The sequence below is a fragment of the Ctenopharyngodon idella genome, chromosome 18, assembly GCF_019924925.1.
Source record: "Ctenopharyngodon idella isolate HZGC_01 chromosome 18, HZGC01, whole genome shotgun sequence".
Lineage (NCBI taxonomy): Eukaryota > Metazoa > Chordata > Actinopteri > Cypriniformes > Xenocyprididae > Ctenopharyngodon > Ctenopharyngodon idella.
The window spans coordinates 21,217,817-21,243,965 of NC_067237.1; the positions used below are offsets into that span (position 1 = coordinate 21,217,817).

At 39.0% G+C, this 26,149-nt stretch overlaps 1 protein-coding gene across 2 annotated transcripts in view; it reads right to left on the reverse strand.

The window, feature by feature from the left end:
* bcar1 (BCAR1 scaffold protein, Cas family member) overlaps positions 1-26,149 on the reverse strand; it is a 101,164-nt gene that overhangs the window by 18,073 nt on the left and 56,942 nt on the right. For both annotated transcript variants that reach the window (XM_051870042.1, XM_051870041.1), the window contains exon 2: positions 16,840-17,541. In XM_051870042.1, coding sequence (XP_051726002.1) covers positions 16,840-17,541 — 702 coding nt within the window. The remainder of the gene's footprint in view (positions 1-16,839; positions 17,542-26,149) is intronic.

Below are 26,149 nucleotides of genomic sequence, written 5' to 3' on the forward strand. Positions count from 1 at the left end.
AGAGAGGGACAGATTGCAAAGGCTGCTTTACAAAAGCCCCCGTACCCCCTGCTGCATCGACGAGCTGTGACCTCCTTACCCCAGCTGACACAATGACACATGCCACCACTCTAAAGAGTGCAGCCAAGTCTGCTGAAGACATTCCAGCCAGGCCTGGCTCCTTGGACCACGGATGTCACTAATTTTAATCTATGCCTGCAAACCGAATACCTGATGTTGAGGATCCTGGGAGATCTCAGAGGGCCAGGTTGGTATTATTTGCATTATAAATGTATACTTGAAACAAAACACCAACTTTTAACTGACAAAACAGATATCTTAATGTTAATTCTGTATTGTTCTGCTCTTTCTCAAATATCTCTCAACTGTGCACATTTTTGCACTCTTGCTCTTAAAAACATCATGCTGAGATTTTCTTTCAAAGCTCTTCAAATGTATGCTTTTTTTCTGTTAGGCTTTCAAATATTGGAGGTCAGCAAATTTCCTCAACTCACAGCAACAAGAATAATTGTTTTAATTCAATAACACCATTATTGAAGAAGAATATAACTGCACACTCACTTATAAGTTTCAGCAACAAGCCTTTGTCAAGGTACAACATCAAAATTAAGGTCAATAATTACTCACAGATGAAAACGGTAACATCACATTCAGTGTTCAATAATTGGTTGACAATTTTGAGAAATTAAAACAATTAAGGTCACAGACTGATGTATATATCACATCTCCTAGACAAACTTAACAATGAGATATAAATAAGTTATAAAAGACCACTACAACATGCAAAAAGATCCCAGTTACCAACTACATACACACACCCAACACATCCACTATAAGTATTCCCATATGTACATGCACACACTATACATTTACATATATAACTTCAATTTTAAATGTCACTTACAAAAACAACTCCATTCAGAATCCGTATTCAAACCATATGGCATTTTTATTTAATAACACCAAACAGAAAATGTGAATGGAGTAATCTGATAAACGTAATTCCATCCAGTCTCACATTCCACACAAGCCATTCATTTCAGGTTTCCCTCTTCAAAAAAGTTTCCCATCCTTTTCTAAAACACATTAACGGAATCCAATATTATCCCAAAAAAACTCTGATTCAAGGTTGCAATAGTTTAGTAAAGTTAGATTTAGCAAAGTTGACCCTAAGCTTGGCTTTGATTCAATGCAGTGCCACAAATAACTGCATCCAGAGGCCTGGAACATAATGAGAGGTCAAAGTCCAAACGCTGAAGGGCTTCCACATACCTTCACATACGCTATATTCACACACACTCTTTCTCTATATAAGTGGTCGTGCATAAGCATTTCCCCCATAGCCCCTACCACCGCTCTCGTCTTGGCCATCTGTGGAGCAAGCTGTCCTCTTTACTGTGTGCGGAGCGGGGGGCGCAGGTCAGGGTTCTATGTGTGTTGGCATGATGTACACTTCGGTTTTAACCTCATTTTCCACCAGTCTTAGAATTTACTTAGTTTATTTAGCCATTTTATTAGCAAACATTTGGTGAGGATTCTGTCTTTTCATGTATAGGATTTTTAAAGAGGACTTATAATGCCCCTTTATACAAGATGTAATATAAGTCTCTGGTGTCCCCAGAATGTGTCTGTGAATTTTCAGCTCAAAATACCCCACAGATCAATTATTATATCTTGTAAAATTTGCCCCTCTTTGGGTGTGAGCAAAAACACACAGTTTTTGTGTGTGTTCCTTTAAATGCAAATGAGCTGCTGCTCCCGACCCCCTTTCCAGAGGAGGGTGGAGCTTTAACAGCTCACACCAACAACAAAACTGGAGAATGTCACACAGCCAAAATGTCAGAAATTGTCAGTAGCAGTGTTCTGCCTTACATGTTCGAACCAGAGTCGGACACTGATGGAGAGACTCAGGAAGAAGTTACAACTTTTAGAATGCAACTGGATGTTTCTGAATGGTTAGGGGATAAATTTATGCAGCTGCAACTAGCATGTACCATCATGTTAATCTTTTGAGCAAATCCAGCGTTGAACTGACCCTCATTTGTGAAGCAGTCCGGCGCAAAATGATTTGCGCAAATATATAACACTTTACAGACTTTCTTTAGCACATTTCCTTCATAAATGAAATTCAACCACGGTGTCCTCAGTGGCTCAAATGCCGGGAGTCTATGGAGACTCTTATGTTCATTGGTACATCAAATAACAGAACATTTGTAAAAAAAAAAAAAAATTTGGCGCAGACATCTCCAGCTGTGCTACAGCGAGTGAACAGAAATGGCGGACTGCTGGGGCTTGATCGAGGTGGTATCTATGCTAATAGGGCAGATCGTCCCCAGTCATGGGCGGGGCTTCCCAACTCTTACGTAAGAGTAGGGGAAAATCTGCAACCACGCATTTGGAGAGACTGTTTATAATTTATTAGGATTATAAAAAAAAGGAGTTGGTGGATTTTTACCATTATAGACTGGTTGTTTACACACACTATGACACACATCTGTGTTCAAACACTTTATAAAAGTGAATTTTGCATAATAGGTCCCCTTTAATATTAAAGGAATATTCAGAGTTCAGTACAAGTTCAATCTACAGCATTTGTGGTGCAACAACAAAAAACTGATTGAAGCTGATTAAAAATAAATGAAATTGAGTATTTTAACGTTTACAGATTGGCTCCGTTCACTTCCATTGTAAGTGCTGCAGTGTGACAGGTTTTTTTTCTAAACAAAAGAAGGGACAAGTGCAATTTATTGAAGGACATTTGTAATAATGCCTTTAACTAGAGGTGGTGTCATGTCTAACAGTGGTCCACACATGCCCTAGTGAAAGATGTCCATCACTGGGTTGAGGCATCTCCAGCTGTGGGCATGTGAGCAGGGGCTGTGGAGAGCTCAGCTGGGCTCTGTGACTTGTGATGTGGGTGCCAGTGGGGCCTCATCTGGACCATGAACACACACATATATGCCTTCCCTCAGAGAACAGGCTCCTTCTGTCACATCTGCAATTGTACTGGATGAATTTTTGCCCAAATCCCTTTGAGTTGGGTTTGAAAGTCCACTTCTGAGTTTTATGTAAACCTGAGTGAGCCAAGGTTTGACTTTGGTTACTTTTTAAGGTTTTTTAGCAGAAGTTTAAAATGGGGAGTCTTTCAAAATAGTGTATTTCACTTGAATGCAGTGTTTGCTGCAGTGATATTCAGTGCCAGCACTGCACCGCTGCTGAATCTACAGTTCCATGGCAAAAGAGATTTGCAGTCCGAGTCAAATATGATAAAAAAGATAGTCTTCAAAAAAGTCTTCATTATACTGCATGCAAATACAAACACAACATGTGACCAATGTTGTCAGATTTACATATAACATATGACTCTTATGAGCAGGTTCTATAGTGAATCAGTCAAGTTATAAGTTTGAATCACTGAATCCTTCTGAATTAACTTCTGACTCACTGACCAGATGTTTATATGGCAGTGCAGTTAAAGACAATTTTAAAATAATGTTAAAAAAATTATATTGTTTATTATGTTATATAGTTTTAATCAATTATGTGGAAAGGGTTTCCATTCTGCAAAAGCATAATTCAGTTGGAAACATTTAAATATGCAGTTAATCCTTCGAGTTAGGCCAGTTAAAACTCAAAACTTAAAGGGTTTTAGTAAAAATGGCTGTCGGGTGACCCAGATCAGAAGCTTCATCCCTGAAACATTAACAGCCATGGCAGCAAAAGTGCCAAAACCCAAAATGAAACAGAAAAAGCAGGGTAGTAGTGAGGATTTATAGCCCATATACCCAACCTCATCCTGGGTTGTGGAATTAATCAGCGACTAATTAGCTCCACACTTGTGAATATGAGCTTTGCTTGGGGCCAGTACCATGTGGCATGTGCCACATGTGAGGGTGTGTGATGGGACTGCTGGTGGCTGGAGGGACTCCTGGAGACAGCGAGCCCCTGGGTACTAATCCACATAGATCTCCAGTAACAGCTCCCCAAAGCCCCCTGACACATGCCCCACATTACTGCCATGACCACGCTGGGCGTGAAACGTCCCTTAAAGATATGTTTTAACCATTGCTTATTAGTGCTGCTTGCTGGACACTAAGAAATCAGGCAACTTAAACCACCTAGCAACTATCTACTACTCAAGCATTGTGGCAGCAAATTCTGCACAAGCAAGCATCACTTACATTTTCTCAGGTTACATTTTATTATAAAGATTACCGAGAACAGAAATAAGATCAGAAATAAAAGGCAGATTCATATCTGCTCCTCTAACATGATAACCACAATTCAACATACACTAACACACCTCTAAGGCACAGCACTAGCCTCTATCCGGCATCTTCAGCTTGTTCTGGTGACTGAATGCACTGACTGATATTCATTGTTTGATTTCCATGAGGATCATTAAGCAAACTGTGAAAACATCATTCTTTCTCCTGTTTGCTTATTTGTTTCTTTCAGAACATATTCTTGCCTTCAGTCATTCTTTCTTTTTCTTTCACAAACAATCTACCTATTTATTCAAACCAGCTCAGCATATTGTCTTTCTTTCTGTTTTCGCATTTCCATACTCGGTTTCATCTCACTGCTTTTCCTCTAATTTTCTCTCGTTTCTTTCCGATACTGGTTGCAATAGTGCATATAACTGAGACAGCATATGTGCAGACCTGCGTACACACACATACACACACTTCCTCTCCTCCTGGCAACACAACACTCAGGCCTGTCCGCAGCACCTATTAATAAGACTGAGATGAGCGTGTCTCCTTGGAGACCACACCGTCCCTGTGGCCAGTGATCAAAGGTTAGTCAGTTCCTGAGACCATTGTGCGTGTTTGAGGAAGTGAAAGACGCTCAAAAGAGATATCATTCATGATATTTAGCCGTGAAAGTGACCGTTCAGCCAAAAAATGAAAATTATCTTATCATTTACTCACCCTCATGTTGTTCCAAACCTTTATGACTTTATTTCTTCCGAGGAACACAAACAATTCTGTTTTGGACCCAGTGTTGTTATTGTTAACTAAAACTTTATCTATTAAAATGATTTTTGTTAACTGAAATAAAGCTGTAATAACATGAAATATAAATATTAGATGAAAAATTAGAAATGTTGCCTTGGAAACAAACTGAAATAAAATAAGTTGAAGTACTAAAACTACTTAAACTAAACTGGAATAAAAAAAAATTAAAGCTAAATATAAATATATAAAAAAAAGAATAAAAATGACAAAAAACATTAAAAAATTACTAAAACTTAACCTGAAATTAAAATAAAAAATAAAAGCTAATTTTAATAAATACTAGTAATAAATAATAAATATATAGATAATAAATAATAGTATATAAATAGTTGTTTGGATCCCATTGACTTTCATTATATGGAGAAAAAAAAATTGTGCTTGACATAAGGGTGAGTAAATGAATGAATGAACTTTTCTTTTAACTCCAATTTTGAATAAACAAAAGTTACAATAAATATTAGATTTTTACATAAGGCAACATTTGGTCTCCATTTCAGAACTAGCTGTAATTTCCTGTATCCTCTGACCTTCAGGGAAAGATGTAAAACATCACAGAGATGGTTTAAATGGTGACCACTAAGTTTAGCCTGTGGTGCTGAAGTTAGCTTTTCACGAGCCAATTAAAATCTGACACCGTGCCTCCTTTAAACCTACTAGTATGCACATATATGAACATAAATAAAATGATGAACAACACATAAGGGAGCAAAGGTTGTGTGTACTCTTCAGCGGAAGACATACGGCGCGTGTGAAGACGCAGTAAATGAGTTTGCGGCTCCATTAGGCCCCTGTTCTTCTCTCTGATCTGTGTTTTTTCAGTCCTTTCAACTCCCTGCAGTACAAAGTGAACCCTGTGGCCTCCTGTGATATTCCAGCCCTTTGATGAAGGCCACTGGAGCACAAATAAAGGCTCGCAGTGGTCTGCTGTTTACACTGAGGGGCCCGCATCGGGCCCCATCTCCCCTCCTCTCCCTCGATCCGCTGCTGGCTATGTGGGGACGTTAATGACAGGACACAGCGCAAGAGAAGCAAAACCTCCTCCTGCGGCTCCACCCGCCATCGCCGCTCAGACTGCTAATTCTGTCCCACTGATCTCACCGTTTTCCTTTGCTCCCTTCAGCTGTCAATCTCCCGTCCCCTTGCTCGGCACACGCTGTCAGAGCAGAAAATGAGACCGCAGCAGGTAATGGAGGAGATCCTGCTAGGAAGATTCATATTTTGCCTTTCTTCAGACACACATGCTGTCTTTTTCACTCTCTCTGTTGTGCATGACCTGTGGCTGTGTTAACTGACAGGTGGTATGCTCAAGGTTACAAAGCGCAAAGAACCCCTCACTGGTCCTGACTGACCTAACTAAGATCTCCTGGGGCTTGAAGGTGAAAGCCAAATGGACACATGATGTGTCCAACAGCGATGTGTCCTCGAAGACAGTCACTTTGTAGCTGTAGTTTCTCAAGCTTAAAGCTACTCATAATTTAAAGTAGTTCAACTACAGTCCAGCTAAACTGCAAGCTACTAAAAAGTTGCTACAGTAACTGCATTAAAGCTATTTAAAGGGGGAATATATTTTTAAATATATTACAATAATAGTATATGACACAAGTCTGCAATTATCTCAATTAGAGTGACACTTGAACAAATATAAATACACAAAATACAAGTAAGAAAACTACAAATACATTGATTTATTGCAGCATTTAATCAAAATATATTGCTAGATTCGCTACATACATATAATGAAATGCATATAATTACATATAATGATAAATATATAAATACACAGAAGCCCTGCACATGACACATGGAAGAAAAAGTAGATATTGTAGCCACAAATTAATAATTGTCATGTTTGACGTTTGTATTCACTTTCATGTTTTCATGTCTTTTATTTTGTATAATATCATCAGTCATGCTCCTGGTTTGCCATGTGATTTCCCTGACCCCATCATGTGATCCTGTCATGTGTTTCCCGTTCATGTGTCTTGTTTTAATAGGCTTGTTCGACTTCATGTGGCGCTGTAAAGATCGGCAGCCGCCTGACAAAAGCAATGCATTCTGGTTAGAAAATTTGTCCGACTTTGATTGGCGCTGCAGCCGCGTACCGCAAGAGCAAAATGAGACCAGCCGCCTTGGTCAGGTGCTGCAGTTGCTCAAAATCGCCTGCGAAAGCCTTGATGATGACACACTTTATTCTCATTGGTCACATTCTGTGATGACAGATTCTGTCAGATTCTTCGTCTACAATCATGAATGACGTTGGTTCAGCACACTACGGAAAGCACAAAGTGTTCGACCTGACGGCCGTCTCTGTACTCCTCCCCCGTCTGCAACCGGCAGATCTCGCCAGGCTAGTGTAGTTCATCTCGAACAAGCCTTATTGGTTCTTTGTTCCTTGTGTCACTTTCTGATTGGTTCATTGTTTCATTTGGTTCAGGTGTTTCTTGTTGCTCATTAGTCTTTGTGTATAAATAGCCCTCATGTTTCACTGTTCCTTGGTCTAGCTTTGTTCCCTGTTACTTTGGTTAAGTTCATGTTTTGTTCATGTTTATCATCAAGCCAAGCCACGTCTTTGTTTAATTTTGTATGTTCACGTTTTTGTAAATAAACTGCATAAGGGTTCTCATCAGACTTGCCTACAATTGAATCGTTACAATAATTACTTCCCACAACTTAATTCATGGCCACGTTTGTTTATTTTGTTCCCTCATTTTAGTTAAATAGTGGCCACAGTGTACTAATTTGTTCCCTTGTTTTAATGTAATTAAAGGGTTAGTTCACCCAAAAATGAAAATAATGTCATTTATTACTCACTCTCATGTCATTCTACACCCGTAAGACCTTCGTTTATCTTCAGAACACAAATTAAGTTATTTTTGATTAAATCCGATGGCTCCGTGAGGCCTCTATAGACAGCAATGTCATTTAACTTCTCAAAATCCAGAAAGGTACTCAAAACATATTTAAAACAGTTCATGTGAGTACAGTGGTTCAATCTTAATATTATAAAGCGATGAGAAAACTTTTTGTGCACCAAAAAAAAAAAAAAAACAACGACTTTTCAACGATATCTAGTGATGGCCGATTTCAAAACACTGCTTCAAATCTTTTGTTTTGAATCAGTGATTCGGAGTTTGGCATTTTGACACACGATCCGAATCACATTCATTAAAATGAATCAGACTTCATTAATTACGAGAGTGTATTTCTCAGTTTGCTCGGCAAACACAATGTGACATAAAATAGCATTCTGTTGCGCTAAAAAAGTAGCTTGTCACTGGAAAATCAACACTTTTTTGGATCTGCTGGACTTAAAAGAACACTCCACTTTTTTTGAAAATAGGCTCATTTTCCAACTCCCCTAGAGTTAAACAGTTGAGTTTTACCGTTTTCGAATCCATTCAGCCGATCTCCGGGTCTGGCGGTACCACTTTTAGCATAGCTTAGCATAGTTCACTGAATCTGATTAGACCGTTAGCATCTCGCTCAAAAATGACCAAAGAGTTTCCATATTTTTCCTATTTAAAATTTGACACTTCTGTAGTTACATCGTGTAAATTAAAAGTTGCGATTTTCTAGGCCGATATGGCTAGGAACTATACTCTCATTCCGGCATAATAATCAAGGAACATACCATGGGTGCAGCAGGCACAATGATATTACGCAGCGCCTGTGACCCCCTGCTTGCAAAGGGAGCATGCCTTGCAACCATGGAGACATTTGTGAGAGACACTGCACAATATCAACTTTTCATATTCCGTCGGTCTTAGTACACGATGTAACTACAGAAGAGTCAAGTTTTAAATAGGAAAAATATCGAAACTCTTTGGTCATATTTGAGCGAGATGCTAACGGTCTAATCAGATTCAATGAACTATGCTAAGCTATGCTAAAAGTGGTACCGCCAGACCCGGAGATCGGCTGAAAGGATTCGAAAATTGTAAAACTCAACTGTTTAACTCTAGAAAACCAGCCTGACCAGACTGTGAGATCAGCTTAAGCTGGTTTAAGATGCTTTTTTTCCAGCAGGGAGCTGGGCTACTGTCATGCTACTAAAAAAATATAGTTAAATTAGTCTCTTTTTTTAGTTTCTTACTCTCCAACACTGGTCATGAGGATACAATGAGATTTCAACTGAGCTCAGAAGCTCAGGGAATTATAAAACACATCGGTGGACCAGATGCACATCGTGTTCAGAACTGCCCTATCATCACGCTACTTCCTGCATCTCCTCCAGCTGTAAGGGAAACATGGCATCAGCACTCGTTTTCTCCTTTAGTCGCTCTCTCTTTCCCCATCTTTTGCCTGAGCCACATCACAGGAAACCTGCAGCCGCTACACTGAGCCCAGACACACTGCTTGTAATGGATGCCGTTTTGTCTTCAGACACACTCTCTGCATCACATTACTATGTACAGGAGACTGCTGGTGGATATGTGCTGATTCAGAGTCAGCGTGTGCAGTCTGAGGAGAGAGTAATGAGGCTACGTGAGGCGCAGTGCCCTGGAGCAGCCAATGCTTCACTCATGTGCTGTGATGTGAGGCCAAAATCAAAGTCCCTCTTTAAAAGCCCACAATGCACTGCAGATACAGAGGCCCAGAGATACAAACCTAAAATCACACACAGGCCCCTGAGGGGAACTGAGACTATTTAAACAACCATTAAGGGTTCTCTATTCAATATCTGAAGTACTCTGAGAAGAACTGAAACAAATGGAGAAACAGAAAGACAGAGAGGGATAGTGTGCCTATGGCAGGGATTCCCAGATCCTGAATGAATCTTCTATAGCTCTATATTAATTAATTTGAAGCATTCACTTGAATGTAAAAATCATAAACAATGAATGAATAGATCTTTCTATCTAATGGACAAAATAAGCTTACACAATTTACATATGAACACGACCGGAGACAACGGTAAAACATACAGAGAACAGCAGCTTTCATTTCTGCTCTGATAGCCACAAGATCACACTGAACGCTGTGTGTGTTAGATATCAGGAATGGTGAGAGAACATTGTGTTTGGTACGTTTTTCGTCTTCAAACCAAACTTAGGTCTTCAGCTGACAAAGTTTAAATCCCATCTAGCTAGCGTGCTTCCCATAATGTTTACGCATTAGGTCAGCAGGCGGAGAGTAGGTGGTCTTTTGTGGCTGTTCGAATGCATTTGACCACATAAGCGTTTACACTATGAAAGCAATCCAGTCAAATGCGTTTTTGATTACCTCGGAAAGTGTCTGAAAGTGGACAAGCTCAAAACATTTTAGACCCCGTTTACACCTGTATTTCGCGTCTTCTACTTGTGATCGTATTGACTAAAATGCATCTTAATACCAGGTGTAAACAACAGGGCCTAAAAGTAGCACAGTGGAATGCAAAAACGTGTTCTGTGTGAATAGCCGCTTAAGCACAATGTGAAGTGGAAAGCCTAAAACCACCTTTGCAGTGGTAAAATAACTGTAATGCTTTGGTCTTGAGTGACTTATTGCCTTTATAAACAGTTCTATGATAAAAGATACTGATATTCAACAAATAGTACATTTATTGATCAAAATAATCAGAAGAAAAATTCTTCTGCCAAGTAAAATAGTTCATTTCCATTATCTAGCTTTGAACAAGCCTCATCCAATCAGAATTTAGACTCGGGACTAACTAAATATTAATTTCAGTTATGACATTTTAAAGCAGTTCATGAACTGATTCCCTAAAATGAACTGGAGAGCATGATGCCTTGAAGGCCGTCTAAAGGCAGGGAGGAGTAGCTCTGGTCTTCAGGAATGTGAGGGGAGAGAAGAGCAGTAGATTACAGATGTGCCAGCCAGTGAGGGAAATTCCCACAAGATGCACACAAGCACCCAGCAGCATTCCCAACAAGAGCACAACAACAGTAGACCGCCACGTTGAGGAGAGTTTGTGTGACGTATTAAAAGATACCCACAATTTTAATTATTTCTCATAACTTCTGGAGAGAAAGAGCGTAGAAAGTGGATAAGGTAAATACTGATTCTTTGAAAATATTTCTGTTTATTTGAGCATCCTAACCAGCCCAAAACAGTCCCTGTGTCCGAAATCACATGCTGTCTAGTAGGTACGACATTTGTTTCGAAACTTACTTTGTGACCATTAAAAAAAAGTATATTCTATATAGTATTCATTTGTGTAGTATGAATGAAATTCAGACATACTACATGCACTATGTTGTCTCTTTCACGTTACCTACCAGCTTCAGTTTCGTCCCTTCATTGCCATTCACAAATCCTCTCCCATGGCCTCATGGGATAGTAAAGTGTCCATTGGCTGAGCACCTCAGATTCTTGGCGGAAATAGTAGGTCAATCCGGGTGCTTTTCGGTGGTTTGTTTTATAAATATTATGAATTCGGACATACTACTTGGCTTACATTCTATTTTTTCCTACTAAATTGTATGGAAGTAGGCATATTCTTCCACAGGGAGGGACATTGGCTCAAACAATGGCATGAGTTTGGGGCAAAACTACCAGTTGGTCAACCAATGGCAGACAAGGGGAGTATTCAAGAAATTATTAATACTTCTTGGGTGCACAAGAGCAAGAGATGGTTTTGATCTGAAGCAAATAACCTCAGGCTTTAGTGAGGAAATGCCATCGTCTTATTCTTTGCTAATGTGGCTAGGTGACAGCATTCCAAGGCTCACTTTTGCTGGAATGGCCGGGTTATAACATTCCTTCTCAGTGCTGTAAAATGATGCTTGAAATTCACTCATAACATTGCTTAACACATTGATAACATTATGATATCAGATGATAAACTAGTGTGTTTCTCCATACCGATGTAGCTCAGTGGATGTGTAATATGGATCTAAGATCCCTCTGGTCTTCCTTTATTCTGTCTCCTCACAATGTTCTCCCCTCCCTTTTAAAACACTGCCTGCCTGTTCCTGTAGATAAGCCAAGCCAGCAACTCCTCCCTCTCCCTCCTCTCCCCCCGCCTGATCAGGTGAGAAGCCTCAACTAAGTCTCCAAAGATTGCACATTTACTTTCAGAACAGGCAGTGCGGCAAACTAACAGCAGAATCTCAATCTAGCCTTTGCCATCTCCCCCTTCCTGTTTCCCAGCACACCTTGCCTTAATAAACCCCAGCTATCTGTCCAGCATACAGAACGGCTATAGCAGGGGCCATTAAAGAGATAAGGCAAGACTCTTTCTCCACCTCTTCTGCCCCTCTTCACTGTCCATTCAACTGCATCCATAATAGAAGTAAATACCTCACTCACAAACCCTCTTTGTGACACGTTCACGTGGCCCTAAACCAGACAAACGAGCTTACGCTCAAATCTTTCTTCATCCGTCAGTTTTATTTACTCTAATGGTCAATGTGCAACTCGAGTTGATAGTGTAAGCTCACTTTGGTTAATGTGTAAGCAGGACACCGGGGCGAGTCTTAGCAGCGGTGAGTGAGTCACAAACATGTAGAAATCTTATTCTTGTAACTGAAGGTCATATCCGGTATTACAGTTGCATTTCTTAAGAAACATCTTCACAGATTTGGTTTTGATTGAAGCATGTCATAATGTTTAGTGTTCATTCTTATAACATTTTTATTGCAGTGAGTCACTGAGCTCAGCGCTTTTTAGCAAACAACAAAAACTAAATCAACAGAGCAAATTGTTATGGAAGCTCATTTCCACATGATAGTAAAAAAAATATATGGTAATTGTGACTGTGTTTCTCATAATTGTATCTTAATCTCTTATAACTGTGACTTTATTTCTTTCAATTATGGCTATTTCTTATAATTTTTTGTAATATATTGCACAATATGAAATTACTTCCATAAATAAGAGTCCATGATGATTCATTCAGACAGGGCAAATAAAGAAGGAATTAAACTCCTGCCCTTGGAGAAGTGTGCAGGGGCTTTGTGGGTCGCGTGCTGACACACCCTGCCTGCGCATGTCTTTGATGTGACGCACAGCTCAGTTGTTCCAGCTGCTTTATCACAATCCTTCACTCCTAACCCTGACCTCATCCACAATGATCATATAACTCCTCTTACTGCTGCCACAGTATCGCCAGAGTGAGTCTGTCCATAGTTAAGCATAACCACAGCTTATTGAAATTAGAATTTATAACAACATTTCTAAAAACTACACTTCCAATGGTCCCGAAGAGAGAGATATGAGAAGTCGCTGGAATCAGGAATCACTGCAAATGAGTTCAACAGTGACCATCCACTCCCATAATCAAGCCTATCTTCATATCTATCTTCAAACAACTTAAATATCTGAATATATCAGAACATTTGACTGTTTACATGATACCCTAAAATGTTTACCATGCACACTAGCATTCCAAAGACTGGGGTAGGTAGAATTTTTCACTGTTTATGATTCATTATTTTACGTTCACTACAACAGTAAACTGTAAAATAACTATCGTTTTCTATATTTTACTAAATTAGAATGATACATTTTAATATACTAGAATAATTAGATTTTAAAGTTTACTGTTTTCATGTGATGGCAAAGCTGAAATTTCAGCATCATTATCCAGTCTTTGGTGTCACATGATCCTTCAGAAATCATTCTAATATGCTTGTTTGGTGCTCAAGAAACATTTCTTATTATTAACAATGTTGAAAACAGTTGTGCTGCATAATCATTTTGTGGAAGCAGGATTAAGGATTTTTCAGGATTCTTTGATAACTAGAAAGTCCAAAAAGAACAACATTTATTTAAAATAGAAATATTTTATAACATTATAAATGCCTTTACTGTAATAATCCGTCCTTGCTGAATAAAAGTATTAATTTCTTTAAAAAATCTTACCGACCCCAAACAGTAGTGAATTTTTTAACTTCAAATAAATGGTATTTTTAAACTTATAATCAATAACCTACAGCCAAAGTATATTGTACCATTGTTTCTAATTCATTTACAACTTTTGTACCACTTCTTGGGATGTAGGGAAGTGGTACATCACCTCATAAAAACACTATGTTCACAGTATTATCCTTTTGTCGAATGATTGATTTGATTGATTGATTGATTGATTGATTCACTGATTCATTCATTCATTTTTGTTTGTTCAGAATAAAATGTTGTACATCTCAGAGCTGGTTGATTTGGTTTAACTGTTAAACACAACACAAGAATAAAAATCACGCTTAAAAATGGTCAGCCTCTGTTGTACTCTATTTTACCCCAGCATAACACACACACACACACACACACACACACACACACACACTGCTGCCAGTCATTTAGGCGTGAGCCTTGAGAGAATTAACCGACTGGAGTATTTCAGCCTTGAAATACATTCCTTTGTTAAGCAGAGGAAAAGTATAAAGGTGTTTTTTTTAAGCGCTGTGTGTGTGTGTGTGTGTGTGTGTGTGTGTGTGTGTGTGTGTGTGTGTGTGTCCATCCTCTTCTCTCTCAACAGGAACTCTTATCACATAATGAAAAACTGCCAGTGGTGAAGGGACGATGGGCACAAGGACAAGTGATCATAATAGAGGACGTTAGAAGAAAACACATCAAAATCTCGCCTCATAAACCACATGAAAGGAAAACCTCAAGACAAGAACTGCAAATAGAAACATAGAACTAATGCTTCTGAGAATGATCACGGAAGGACATGATAATAGAAATCTTGTTTTCTTGTTCCTAGCTCTCTTTCAGGCAACTGCTCACAACAGTGTTCAAAGATGGAGAACTGCAATGGCAGAATATTATGCAAGCAGACATGATACTACATTATCTTTGGCTTCAATGCAGCATCAAAACCAGAAGAACGTAAGCATTGCGCTCCTCACTGGAATCCACTCTGGGTTTGACAACTGATCCACACCATCTCTTCCCCCTCACTGCAGTATTCAGGGTGTTTAGTAAGTTCCTGGGTCACTGCCATCAGTATCGATTCTTCAGCTGTTGGGTTTGTTGGACTCTATGAACATTCAACTGACTGTCAACTACTCACTTGACATGAGAGGCAGTATGTTGTAAAGTAGCTGGGACTACCACTTCTACTTTCTGACAGACACTGTGAAAAGAGAATATGGTAAAGGGAAAAAAAGGTAGCTTGAAAAATCATGGCTCGGGATAGACAAAAGCATGATACAAAAATGATCAAATCAAAGCTGAGCTAAAGCTTAAACCGCTCACAAAATGTGAAGAATCAGACATTGTCTAAGAATTTATATCTTGTTGAGGTATTTCACTTTGATTATTTTAAGTTTGCCTTTGAATGCCAAAAATTCCAAGGGCAGGATGGTTTTTCATACTGTTCCACCAGGGTCATATTGATTAAAATTCCTGGCTGAGAGAAACATTTTACAATAACAAAAATGACAACAAAAACCATGCCAACTATTTTAAAATAACTAAAAAATGCCAAAAATTACTATGGTCTTACCATAATTTTTTGGTAATACCATGGTATTCTTTGAGGTACCTTGGAATACCATGGTACATTTCCATGATTTTTCCAGGACTGTTCCAGTCATTTATGATGACTATATAAGGATTTTTAAAATCACTTTGTAGATATTGCATTCACAAAAGAGCCAAATAGTGTAATAAGAAACATTTATATCGACTATATAGAGTATTGCAGGGATTCCCAAACTTTTTTGTCAGCCAAACCCTAAACATGTTTATGTGAATTACCCCCTTAAGTTAGTCTCAATATTTCAATAATTTACAACACAATCGCATGTTCATGATTCTCTGATGTTGGTTAAGTGTCACATGAATTGAAGGTAAATAAATAAAATATTTCACCATTTTCAGTAAGTGTTTTTTTTTTTTTTTTCATTTACAAAGTATTATTTTAATGATTCAAACAACTCCATTTCCCCATTTTGGAAAAACCCTGGACAATATAATAATATAATTCATTAATATCCAAGACATTTCCAGGCCTGTAAATTATACATTCAAATTTCTATGATTTTCCAGAACTGTGGGTACCCTCCTGTATAACCCGAAACCTTTACAGTATCAAGGTACTTATTTGCAAAGGAAATTTCCCACACAATAAGAATGTTATTCTCACTGCCTGAACACATTCATTTTTATATAATCAGGAAGCTAGTTATGATCTAACAGCATAGCATCTCATTAGCATGCTATATTTTTAAATATTTACGTAACCATGTCACAGTGACCAGAACCAGTGTCAAAGAGTCATTTCTCTATCTTCATGGCTGTAGATCAGATTTGACAGGTCTGCAGCTGAACCTCTCCTCACCAACCTTCCATCTTTACACTTCATTTCCCCCGCAACTGCGGCAGCCGTGGCATATGGCTCAGTGCCCTAAGAGTGGCCTGCAACACTCTCTCAAGGGACAGTCACTGCCCACAGCTTCAACCTGTAGTTACCACTCGAAAGAAAGTGCTTACTCACTCTGTACTGCCCACAGTCACCGGCGTTATCAAACTCTGCATTATTTATGACTGTCTTCAACACTCTCCTCCCTCACACATCCCTCTGTCTATATTTCTCTTGACTTTCTGTATGTTTTCCAGGCTGTTTCTCATCACACGTCCTTGTGTATGAACATGGTCAACATTTAATGCTGTTCCTATTTTACTTACCAAATATGATGTATTTTAGAGTGAAACAGTAGTAGAGAAAGTTACGTATTATATTATGTTTTTTATAATACGCACCAATGAATCATACATAATAGAGCATATGTTTAAAAAAAAAAAGTAAATAGGATCAATTTTGATTTCATAAAATAAAATAAATTCTTTTTTCAGGTTTTGCTGTTTGTTTTGAAAGTAAATATCTGAAAATGTGTTACATATATGTGTATACACGACGATCTTTTCCTACCTTTCCCATTGGTTTGAGAGAGTCCCAGCTCCTCTCTGTTGATGACGGAATCTGGTAAATGTCCTGTGTCTGGTTCATAGAGGGTGGCACCTGGTACACATCCTGCCCGGGACACGGCCCTCCTGCAGAGGGTGGCACCTGGTAGATGTCCTGGCCTGGAACGTTAATGGAGGGGGGCACCTGGTAGACATCCTGCGGGGTGGGAGGGTACTGTGCCTGGCTTTGTTTCTGTGCCACAGCGGGGGCTTTGGGTTGGGGCTGTGGAGGTTGGGGGCCGGTGGGCACCTGGTAGAGGCTAGAGGGTGTGGACAGGCCGTGGCTGGGGGGGAGCATGTAGACTCCGTCTGGGTTGCTAGAGTTGGCGGAGCTGGAGGAGGCGAAGGCGGGGTGCATGGCTGTGTACTGGGACGAGGGGGGGAGCTTGTTGTAGGCACTCTGAGACAGGTTGAGTTGGCTCTGGGTTGGGCTGGGCTGGTTCGACGACTGCTGTAACTGCTGCTGTTGCTGTTTATCATACATGCCCACAAGAATCTTCAGCCGGTTGCCAGGAACAATGCCTTGACGGCCATGCAGCGAGCACAGCCACCAGCCGTCCAGCCCTTGCGTGTCCCGCTCCAGGACGGTCATGATGTCGCCCTTCCGAAAGGACAACTCATCCGGAGACTCTGCCACATTGTCGTACAGGGCCTTTGCCAACACATTCTGCAAAAGAGGAAAGAGAAAGAGGTTGAGTTTATATTCTCAAATGATCATGTATTACAACCGGCAAGCGCACTGACAGCACTAAATACATGCTAATTAATTTTAAAGGATTAGTTCACTTCAGAATTAAAATTTCCTGATACTTTACTCACCCCCATGTCATCCAAGATGTTTATGTCTTTCTTTCTTCAGTCGAAAAGAAATTAAGGTTTTTGAGGAAAACATTCCAGGATTTTTCTCCATAAAGTGGACTTCAACAGTTACCAACGAGTTGAAGGTCCAAATTACAGTTTCAGTGCAGCTTCAAAGGCCTCTACACGATCCCAGCTGAGGAATAAGGGTCTTGTTTAGTGAAACGATCTGTAATTTTCTAAAAAAATAAAATATGTATATACTTTTTAACCACAAATGCTCGTCTTGCACTAGGTCTGTGATGCACCACGCATTACGTAATCAGGTTGGAAAGATCACGTGTGACGTAGGTGGAAGTACCGCGGTAGAGAGAAAAACTCCATCTCATTTTCTCCTCCAAATTCAGAATCGTCCGACATCGTTGTTTTACCTTTGGTAAAGGCCGTTTGGCTTAGTCTTTGCTTGTTCGCTTTGTAAACAATGGGTCGGTACTTCCGCCTACGTCACACGTGGCCTTTCCAACGTGACTATGTAATGCATGGCGTATCGCAGAGCAGTGCAAGATAAGCATTAGTGGTTAAAAAGTATTTATTTATTTTTTTTAGAAAATGACCTATTGTTTTGCTAGATAAGACCCTTATTCCTCGGCTGGGATCGTGTAGAGCCCTTTGAAGCTGCACTGAAACTGCAATTTGGACCTTCAACCTGTTGGTAACTGTTGAAGTCCACTTTATGGAGAAAAATCCTGGAATGTTTTCCTCAAAAACCTTAATTTCTTTTCAACTGAAGAAAGAAAGACATAAACAACTTGGATGACATGGAGGTGAGTAAATTATCAGGAGATTTTAATTCTGAAAAGAACTAATCCTTTAACATGCAGTAAAACACCAACATAATAAGTGATGAATAAGTTTGTAGTCACCACTTGTGATCAGATCACCCGAGATCTTAACAGGTGTATACAAGGCTTGTGACTATAGTGTAATGCTATGTTGCTTTTTACATTTTGTCTATTTGCTTCAAACCCCTTCCCAGCACATTTACACAACATGGACTCCATCTGTCCTCTCGTTTACAAAGCCACCCACAAGTGCGGCTGGTCTTTGACAGTTAAACAAATATTTGCAGTTCGTCCTCCTGGACCAGTATGGCCCACGACCCCCCTTTCTCTGGCACAAACCCACTAAAGCCTGGCACAGTGCCAACAGACACGTGTCTCACCCATCTCAGTGCCATCTTAATGAAGCAACAGTCAACCAATAGCACTCTATCACTGTCCTCTCAACAAATCCACAGCGCTTGATTGGCTGATTGTGATCGGTCATTGTTATTGCAGAAACCCTCTAGAACTGTTAAATGGAAAAAAGAAAGAGGAGTATAGCTTCAATCAAGACACTTCACTATTCTGCTGTAACCCTTCCCTTTCTTATTGAGCAATTCAGCAGAGGGGCATTGTGCAGTAAAACAGGAAGGAATGGCTAATTTCCAACACAGAGTGCTCCATGTCCCACACATACCCCCATCTATAGCTCTCCTACCGTGAGTTCACTGTGGTTTGTGAGAGTTTTGAGCTCAAGCTAACAGGTGATTGATGCAGCGCAGCAGATAGCCAGCAGGTGTTTGATTACTAACAGACCTCCCCTGTCAGGACACATGCTGCCTTTGAGTCATGTAGGAATGATCGTATTTACGAGATGAGCTCTGCATGAACGCCATCACAAAGTTGTGATTACCAGTGGGAAACTGGAGGCATCAATTCATGGATCATGGTGGAACCAATTTGGTATTTGTTACGCAGTGATTGTCATGTTGACCTTGCTGTTTGTGTTAATTTTGTGTACTGTTAGCAATACAATATCAATAAAGCTTGTTTGAAAATTCAGCTCAATTAGCTTGTTTACAAGGTGACAGGTTTGTGTGACAAAAATCTATATTGTATAGTAGTGTTGTCAAATGTACCAACCGTGATACCAAGTCGGTAAAGATATTTTAAAAATATGACACTTTGAGCACTGTTGAGCGGATTCGTAAACACCTCTGATTGGTCTTTGTGTTCACACCCTTATCAGATACATCTGTGATTGGCTACAATGATCAATGCTTCAAAAACATGTTGTAAATAAACAACTTTGATGCTCTTCACCGAGCACTTACACAGATACACACGGCAGCATTTGAAAGCAGGAGTCCACTGATAGATGCCTGCTTTCAAACGCTCCAGCTTTCAAAACGCATTCAAATTTAAACACTTCCGTGTGCTTTTAAACACTCCCGTTGATCATTGTAGCCAATCATAGACATATCTGATAAGCGCGTGAACACAAAGGCCAATCAGAGGTGTTTACGATTCCGCTCAACAAAGTTCAAAGCGTCATATTTTTAAAATTTCAGTACTGATACTTTTGACAACACTATTGTATAGCAAAATTCTCTGTGGCGGCATAAAAAAAAAAGATAAAAAGCATATGAAGTATCAGATTTTTGGTCTAGTACAGAATTTGTGGTCTTCATCTTCTTGTACTAGTGCTTAAAAGCTTCCTCTCTTTGTCATAGAAGTTTTAAAGAGAGAAAGAAAATGCTGAATGTTTTTTTAGGCAAAAATCACTTCACATCATAATTATGACTTTCTGACTCATGAGTAGGAATTTACCAGGAGGGCAGCATCTTTGCTTCTCTCCATTACTTACTACACAATTCACACAGCCTGATTCTCAATTCGCATACTTCTGTTGCACACCAAAAGTACATGAACTATTGGGTCAGTAATTTTTTTTAATACTAATTAATTAATAAGGCTGCATTAAATTGATCAAAAGTGATATTTAAGACTTAAGTTTCCTCAAAGAATTCTGGAAAAAAACCTATCACAATTTCCACAGACACATTAAGCAGAACAACTGTTTTCAACACTGATAATAATAAGAAAGAGCAGCAAATCAGTATATTAGAATGATTTCTGATAGATCATGTGACACTGAAGACTGGAGTAATGATGCTGAAAATTCAGTTTTGCCATTAAAGGAATAATTTAGTGTATATTTTACAGTATTTTTGATCAAATAAATGCAGCCTTGGTGAGCACAAGATACATCTTTAAAGAATAAATAAATAAATAAAACATTAACAAATCTTACCAACCTCAAACTTTCATGACTTCATAGTTGATGTAAAAGTGAATTTTTGAGAATGTATTCAGAGAGTATGCCATTGGAACATCAGAAAACCTGATATCACGTATTTTGAAAACTCTGTAGAAATAGTACATTATTTAAGCACTTTTGACCTTCTGTTTTTAACATAATATCTAGGATAGTAGGTGAAGTGAAATGGGATGCAGCCAAAGCCTGCAGCTATGTCTTCCTTTCGAATCCCTGTCGTATAAAGCTAATTATGCACACACACAGAAACACCTCAGTGCCCACAATATCAAGAATTATGTCATACAAATTGCATTTAGTGCAAAATTTTTGCTCTTGTTTGCGTCTGTCTGTGCCAAAACAGCACAGACAGCAAAAAAAAAAACACCGCTATCAGCGGGCACAATTCATTCTGCGTGAATCCCTCCCTGTGTGTTTTAAAGGTCTGTGTGGAGAGTGGCAGCACTCTGATGAATGGTGTCTCTGTGCTCGGAGCTGGAGGAGAGAGAGTAGAGGCTCACGGAGGGCATATCTGACAGATGAATGCCCTGCCTGTGCTACCCGTGTAAGGGACAGTCCCTGTAGTGTCTCCCTTAAAGCCAGAGGACACCGAGGCTGGACACAATAGCGCCCGAGAGGCTTTACTGCCTGCGAGCAGCTGGTTGAGATGTCACCATGTAGTGCAGGCACACGCATACACACACAGAGCACAGATGCACGCATAGACGGAGGAATGCGTAAATGTACATGCACAAATGCGTGCGTGCATACCTCCACAGCCTCCTCTATCCATTCACATGCTCACAATGGCAAAATAATGAGAAGCACTCAGACCAGCTGAGAGAGCTCAACTCCATGGGCTTTTTTTTCTCTATACAGGCAGTTTAAGCCATTCTTTGGGAGTCTTTGCAAAGGAACGAGACATTCTGACTAGGGCTGAGCAGTATGGGCAACAGTAGGGTGGTGTCAATTTTGCTACAGAGTATGTAGATATCAGTACAACTTTACATTATTTAAATGAGAGCAATATGGAGTAATGCATAAATACAACTTTACAATGTTGACAAAATGTACTTCTAGCAGATAGATTCATTTAAAATGTTTTTCTCTTCTAATACAACAGCAAAGATATATTACAGTATATTAATAAAATGTATTATAAGTTATGGATGACTGATGCTACACTCCGCAGATTTTCGTACAGTCAAATACACTCTAAAACAAGTATGACAATCCCCATAATACCAGATACAATCTAACTAAAGCCTAAAAAATGCCCATACTGTTTCAACAGGAAATATGTCAACACAGGAAAGAACAATGCAGGGTGTTGCTAGGCACAAAGCAAAGCAGAGTTTACAGGTTGACAAGCAATGTCACAATTTACCACATTAATATATTAAAACCACTTACAAATATATTGGTTAGTTATGAATAATCATGTCATTTGGCTTGCATCCATGAAGGTCAAATCATAAAGAAAATAATGAAATTCATTCATTTGTGAATTATGTAATTTAACTGAATTATCCAAAAATAGTGATTACCACACAGATAAAAATAAAATAAAATAGATATGTACTGACAAAAATGCTGAAAATTTGGTGCAGTTCCTCCTTCACAAATGGGATAGAGTTAAGTCCTTCTTGATTGGGCTGACAATAACGAATAAATTAATTAGGTGATTGACATTGTTGTTGCAGCAATTGGATAAAAACCTTCAGAAAAGAATTTTCGGATGTCTCTGTCTTTCTTCTCCCGTCTTATCTCACTTGCCTGCTCTGCCTTTGAAAAGCAGAAGCAAATTGCAGTAGAAAAAGAGTGCAGTATGCTTTATGGGTTATTCGCCTCTCTTTTTTCACGAGAATATTTTCCTGCCAAGCAAAAAAGACTCTGGAGGACTGATGACATCATGAGCTGTTGAACTTTGCCTCCATTATGGAAAGTATGCCAAGCCTCTCTGTCTGTCTCTTTCTGTCCCTCTCCCACTTCTCCACAATTCTCTCTTTCTCTCTGTCGATCAGGACACTGGACGTTTGGGGAGTGATTGACAGGGGTTTATATGTAAAGGCGAATCGATAACTCGGTGACAGTGAATGTTTTCTCATTTGTTGAAAATGCACACAGGAGAACACAAGCACATGAACATTAAGGCAACAGCAGGAGGATAAATGAAGGAAAATAACAGAGATGGTGATATTTAACTATTGATCAATGGATCTATTAGCATCTTCACAGCCTAAGATAAATCATACCTTCCATCTCCATCAATTATAAAGTAAAACGGTAAAGCACTGTGCATTAAACAACAACAGAAGATTAGTTGGTTCCTCAAGGGTGTTTTCTGGTGTACATCTGCATTTATCAAGCAGTAATTGGAAGCTAGTTTGAAAATACTTGGAGCTATTCATTACTAAAAGCAGTTAAGCTATAACTCAAACTAAACTTCTAAAAAGTTGTAAGCAAAAACGATATTTCCTACTAGATCCTGTTTCGGCGACAAAAGAGCCCAGACTTCATGAGTCTTTCTGACTGATTCATTCAAAGAACCTACTCACAAGAGTCAATGATTCCTGAATCGAACTCCACACGGTATGCTGTATGTTGTCTATTACTGTCTTTGTATTAGCAATTAGCACTAGTAACTTAAGGAGTGATGGCTTCTTAAAGGTGCACTGTGTACATTTTAGGAGGATCTATTGACAGAAATGCAATATAATATACACAACTATGTTTTCAGTGGTGTATAAAGACCTTACATAGTGAACCGTTATGTTTTTATTACCTTAGAATGAGCCATTTTTATCTACATACACCGCGGATCCCCTTACATGTTAAGTCGCCATTTTGCGCCGGCATGTTTCTACAGCAGCCCTAAAAGGACAAACTGCTCTACGGAGCGCGTTTCGTCACTATGTTGTTGTTCTTCTTCTTCGCTGGTGTTTTTAGAGGCAGCTTGCATCGTCACTACATTGAAAATGCACAAAGTAGTAGTAGTAGTAGTAGTAGTAGTAGCAGTAGCAGTAATAGTAGTAGTCGTCTGGTTTATTAGAAGCAGAGACCATTCTTTGTTAGAAGTAAAAAGAAACCTCATTGCTTGACTGGCTACTCTACGGTTGTCTCAGATGACATCTTTGTCCTATGTCAGGCACCGTAGCTTCTCTATATGCTTCGAAAGGGAGGGTGAGCACCGTTGGTTGCAATTCGCAACCTCACCGCTAGATGCCACTAAAATTTACACACTGCACCTTTAAATATATACTTATATAAAAATATATAATTAGATATAATTTACTTTTTATAATTTAATATAATCATGGAGACAGATAATTTTTAAAAATCTAGTAAAAAAGTCAAAAACATAGTGAAGAACAGTGTTGGGGAAAGTTACTTTTAAAAGTAACGCATTACAATATTGCGTTACTCCCTAAAAAAGTAATTCCATTACTTGGTTACTTTTATGTAAAGTAACACATTGTGTTACTTTTTCTCTCCTGGGGTGGGTTTGCTTGCTTGTTTCTAAATAACAAAAAAGTTCTATTTTAGGCAAACGTAAAGGCCCTTTAACACCAAAAGTGAAATGAATAAGCCTCAGTCTGAAGGAAAAGCACATTCACACCTGCACAGTAGAGGGCGCAGCTCAAAAAAACCTTTCAGCTGTGCTGCCATTCTGGATTACAGAAGAATAGGAAAAACTCTTATTCTAAAAAATATTTATAAAAGTAATGTGTTACTTTACTAGTTACTTGAAAAAAGTAATCTGATTACGTAACTCACGTTACTTGCAATGCGTTACCCCCAACACTGGTGATGAACAATTGCAATGACGAATAATAAAATGACTCACAGTACTCAAACGAGTCACTGAATCATTTATGAACAAACTGATTCACTAATATGATTAGAACTACCAGTGCTACCCAAGAAAAAGACATTTTAAGATTTGTGTACAACGTAAATATAAATACAGTTTAACATTAAAGACATAACATTTCAAAACACTACAATGCAACTTTTTGGAAAAAGCTTTCATTTTCACTGGAAAAGCTTCATTCTTTTGACAGCAGCTGAGTTATTGTCACGCTACTATAGGCTAGTTACTGGCCAACATTGTTATTTAAGCATTGTTTCAGGAAAAGTACTAAAGAGGCTTGTATAAGATAAGTGGATGACGAGTTTCGCTTCATTTCTCATTGGCGACCATCACCATGGAAATGTCCAGGTCAAACACTTTCCCTGTGGCTAGAGCAGACAGAGACTGATGCTAAACTTTATTATCTCTGGAGAAAGACTGAGAGAATGGATGAAAGAGATTGAGGAAGAGAATGGAGAAGAAAAGGAAACTCGCCATCCAAAGGATGAAACGTTCATCTATTTGCATTTAAAAGGGTCATGAGTGCGAGAGCGTTTTGCAGGCCACGTGTTAAAGGGATTGTTCACTCAAAAATGATCATTTACTCGCCTGTTTGACTTTCAAAAGTTAATTTTTGAAGAATAACCTCATTCTTTTCAATGTAATGAAAGTTAATGAGGACTGGGGTTGTGAAATTACTAAAAAGCACCATAAAAGTATCATACAAATCAAGTTTTATGGTGCGTTTGCATCCTGTTTAAAGCAGAACTTTAATTTTTAGGTGAACTATCCATTTAATAATGGGGATAATAGTGACTGAGAAGAGGAAGAAATGTTTAGAATGAAAGAGAATTCCACAGGATGGAGGGGAGAGGAAAGAGGGAAGTGGACCTGTGAGAGAGGGAAGGAAGGAAGGGGCCGAGTGCTTCATTCAGACAGAGCCACTGAACAGGAGGTAATGTGGCAGCTGCTGGAGCGCGCTCTGTACAGACAGGTCAATGAGTGTGTGTGTTTGTATTGTTGTGGGGGGGTGGGGTCGAACAGCTTTTGTCTGGTGCCTCTGCATGACCCCATGGGACAAACACTAGTAAAGTTAGCAAGGTGGGGGCAGGTAGTGTTTTTTTGTTTGTTATTGTGAGTGTGTGTGAGCTCATTAGCTTCAAGGACATGGAGACAGTATACGAACACCTCTATAACACTCCTCAAGAACACAACACAGCTATAGATCATCTCATGAACATGAGTTGGTGTAAACTAGGAAATGCACAGTATATCCATAACGGTTGTCACAGCGTTGTTATTGTTAATTAAAACTATTAAAAATCATTTTGGTCACTGAAATAAAGCTGAAATAAAATATACATATTAAATGAAAAACTTAAACATATCAAATTAAAAAAACAGAAAAATAGAAATGTTGCCTGGGCTACTACTGGAATAAGTTGAAGTTGAAGTACCAAAACTAATACTAATACAGAAAAAAAAT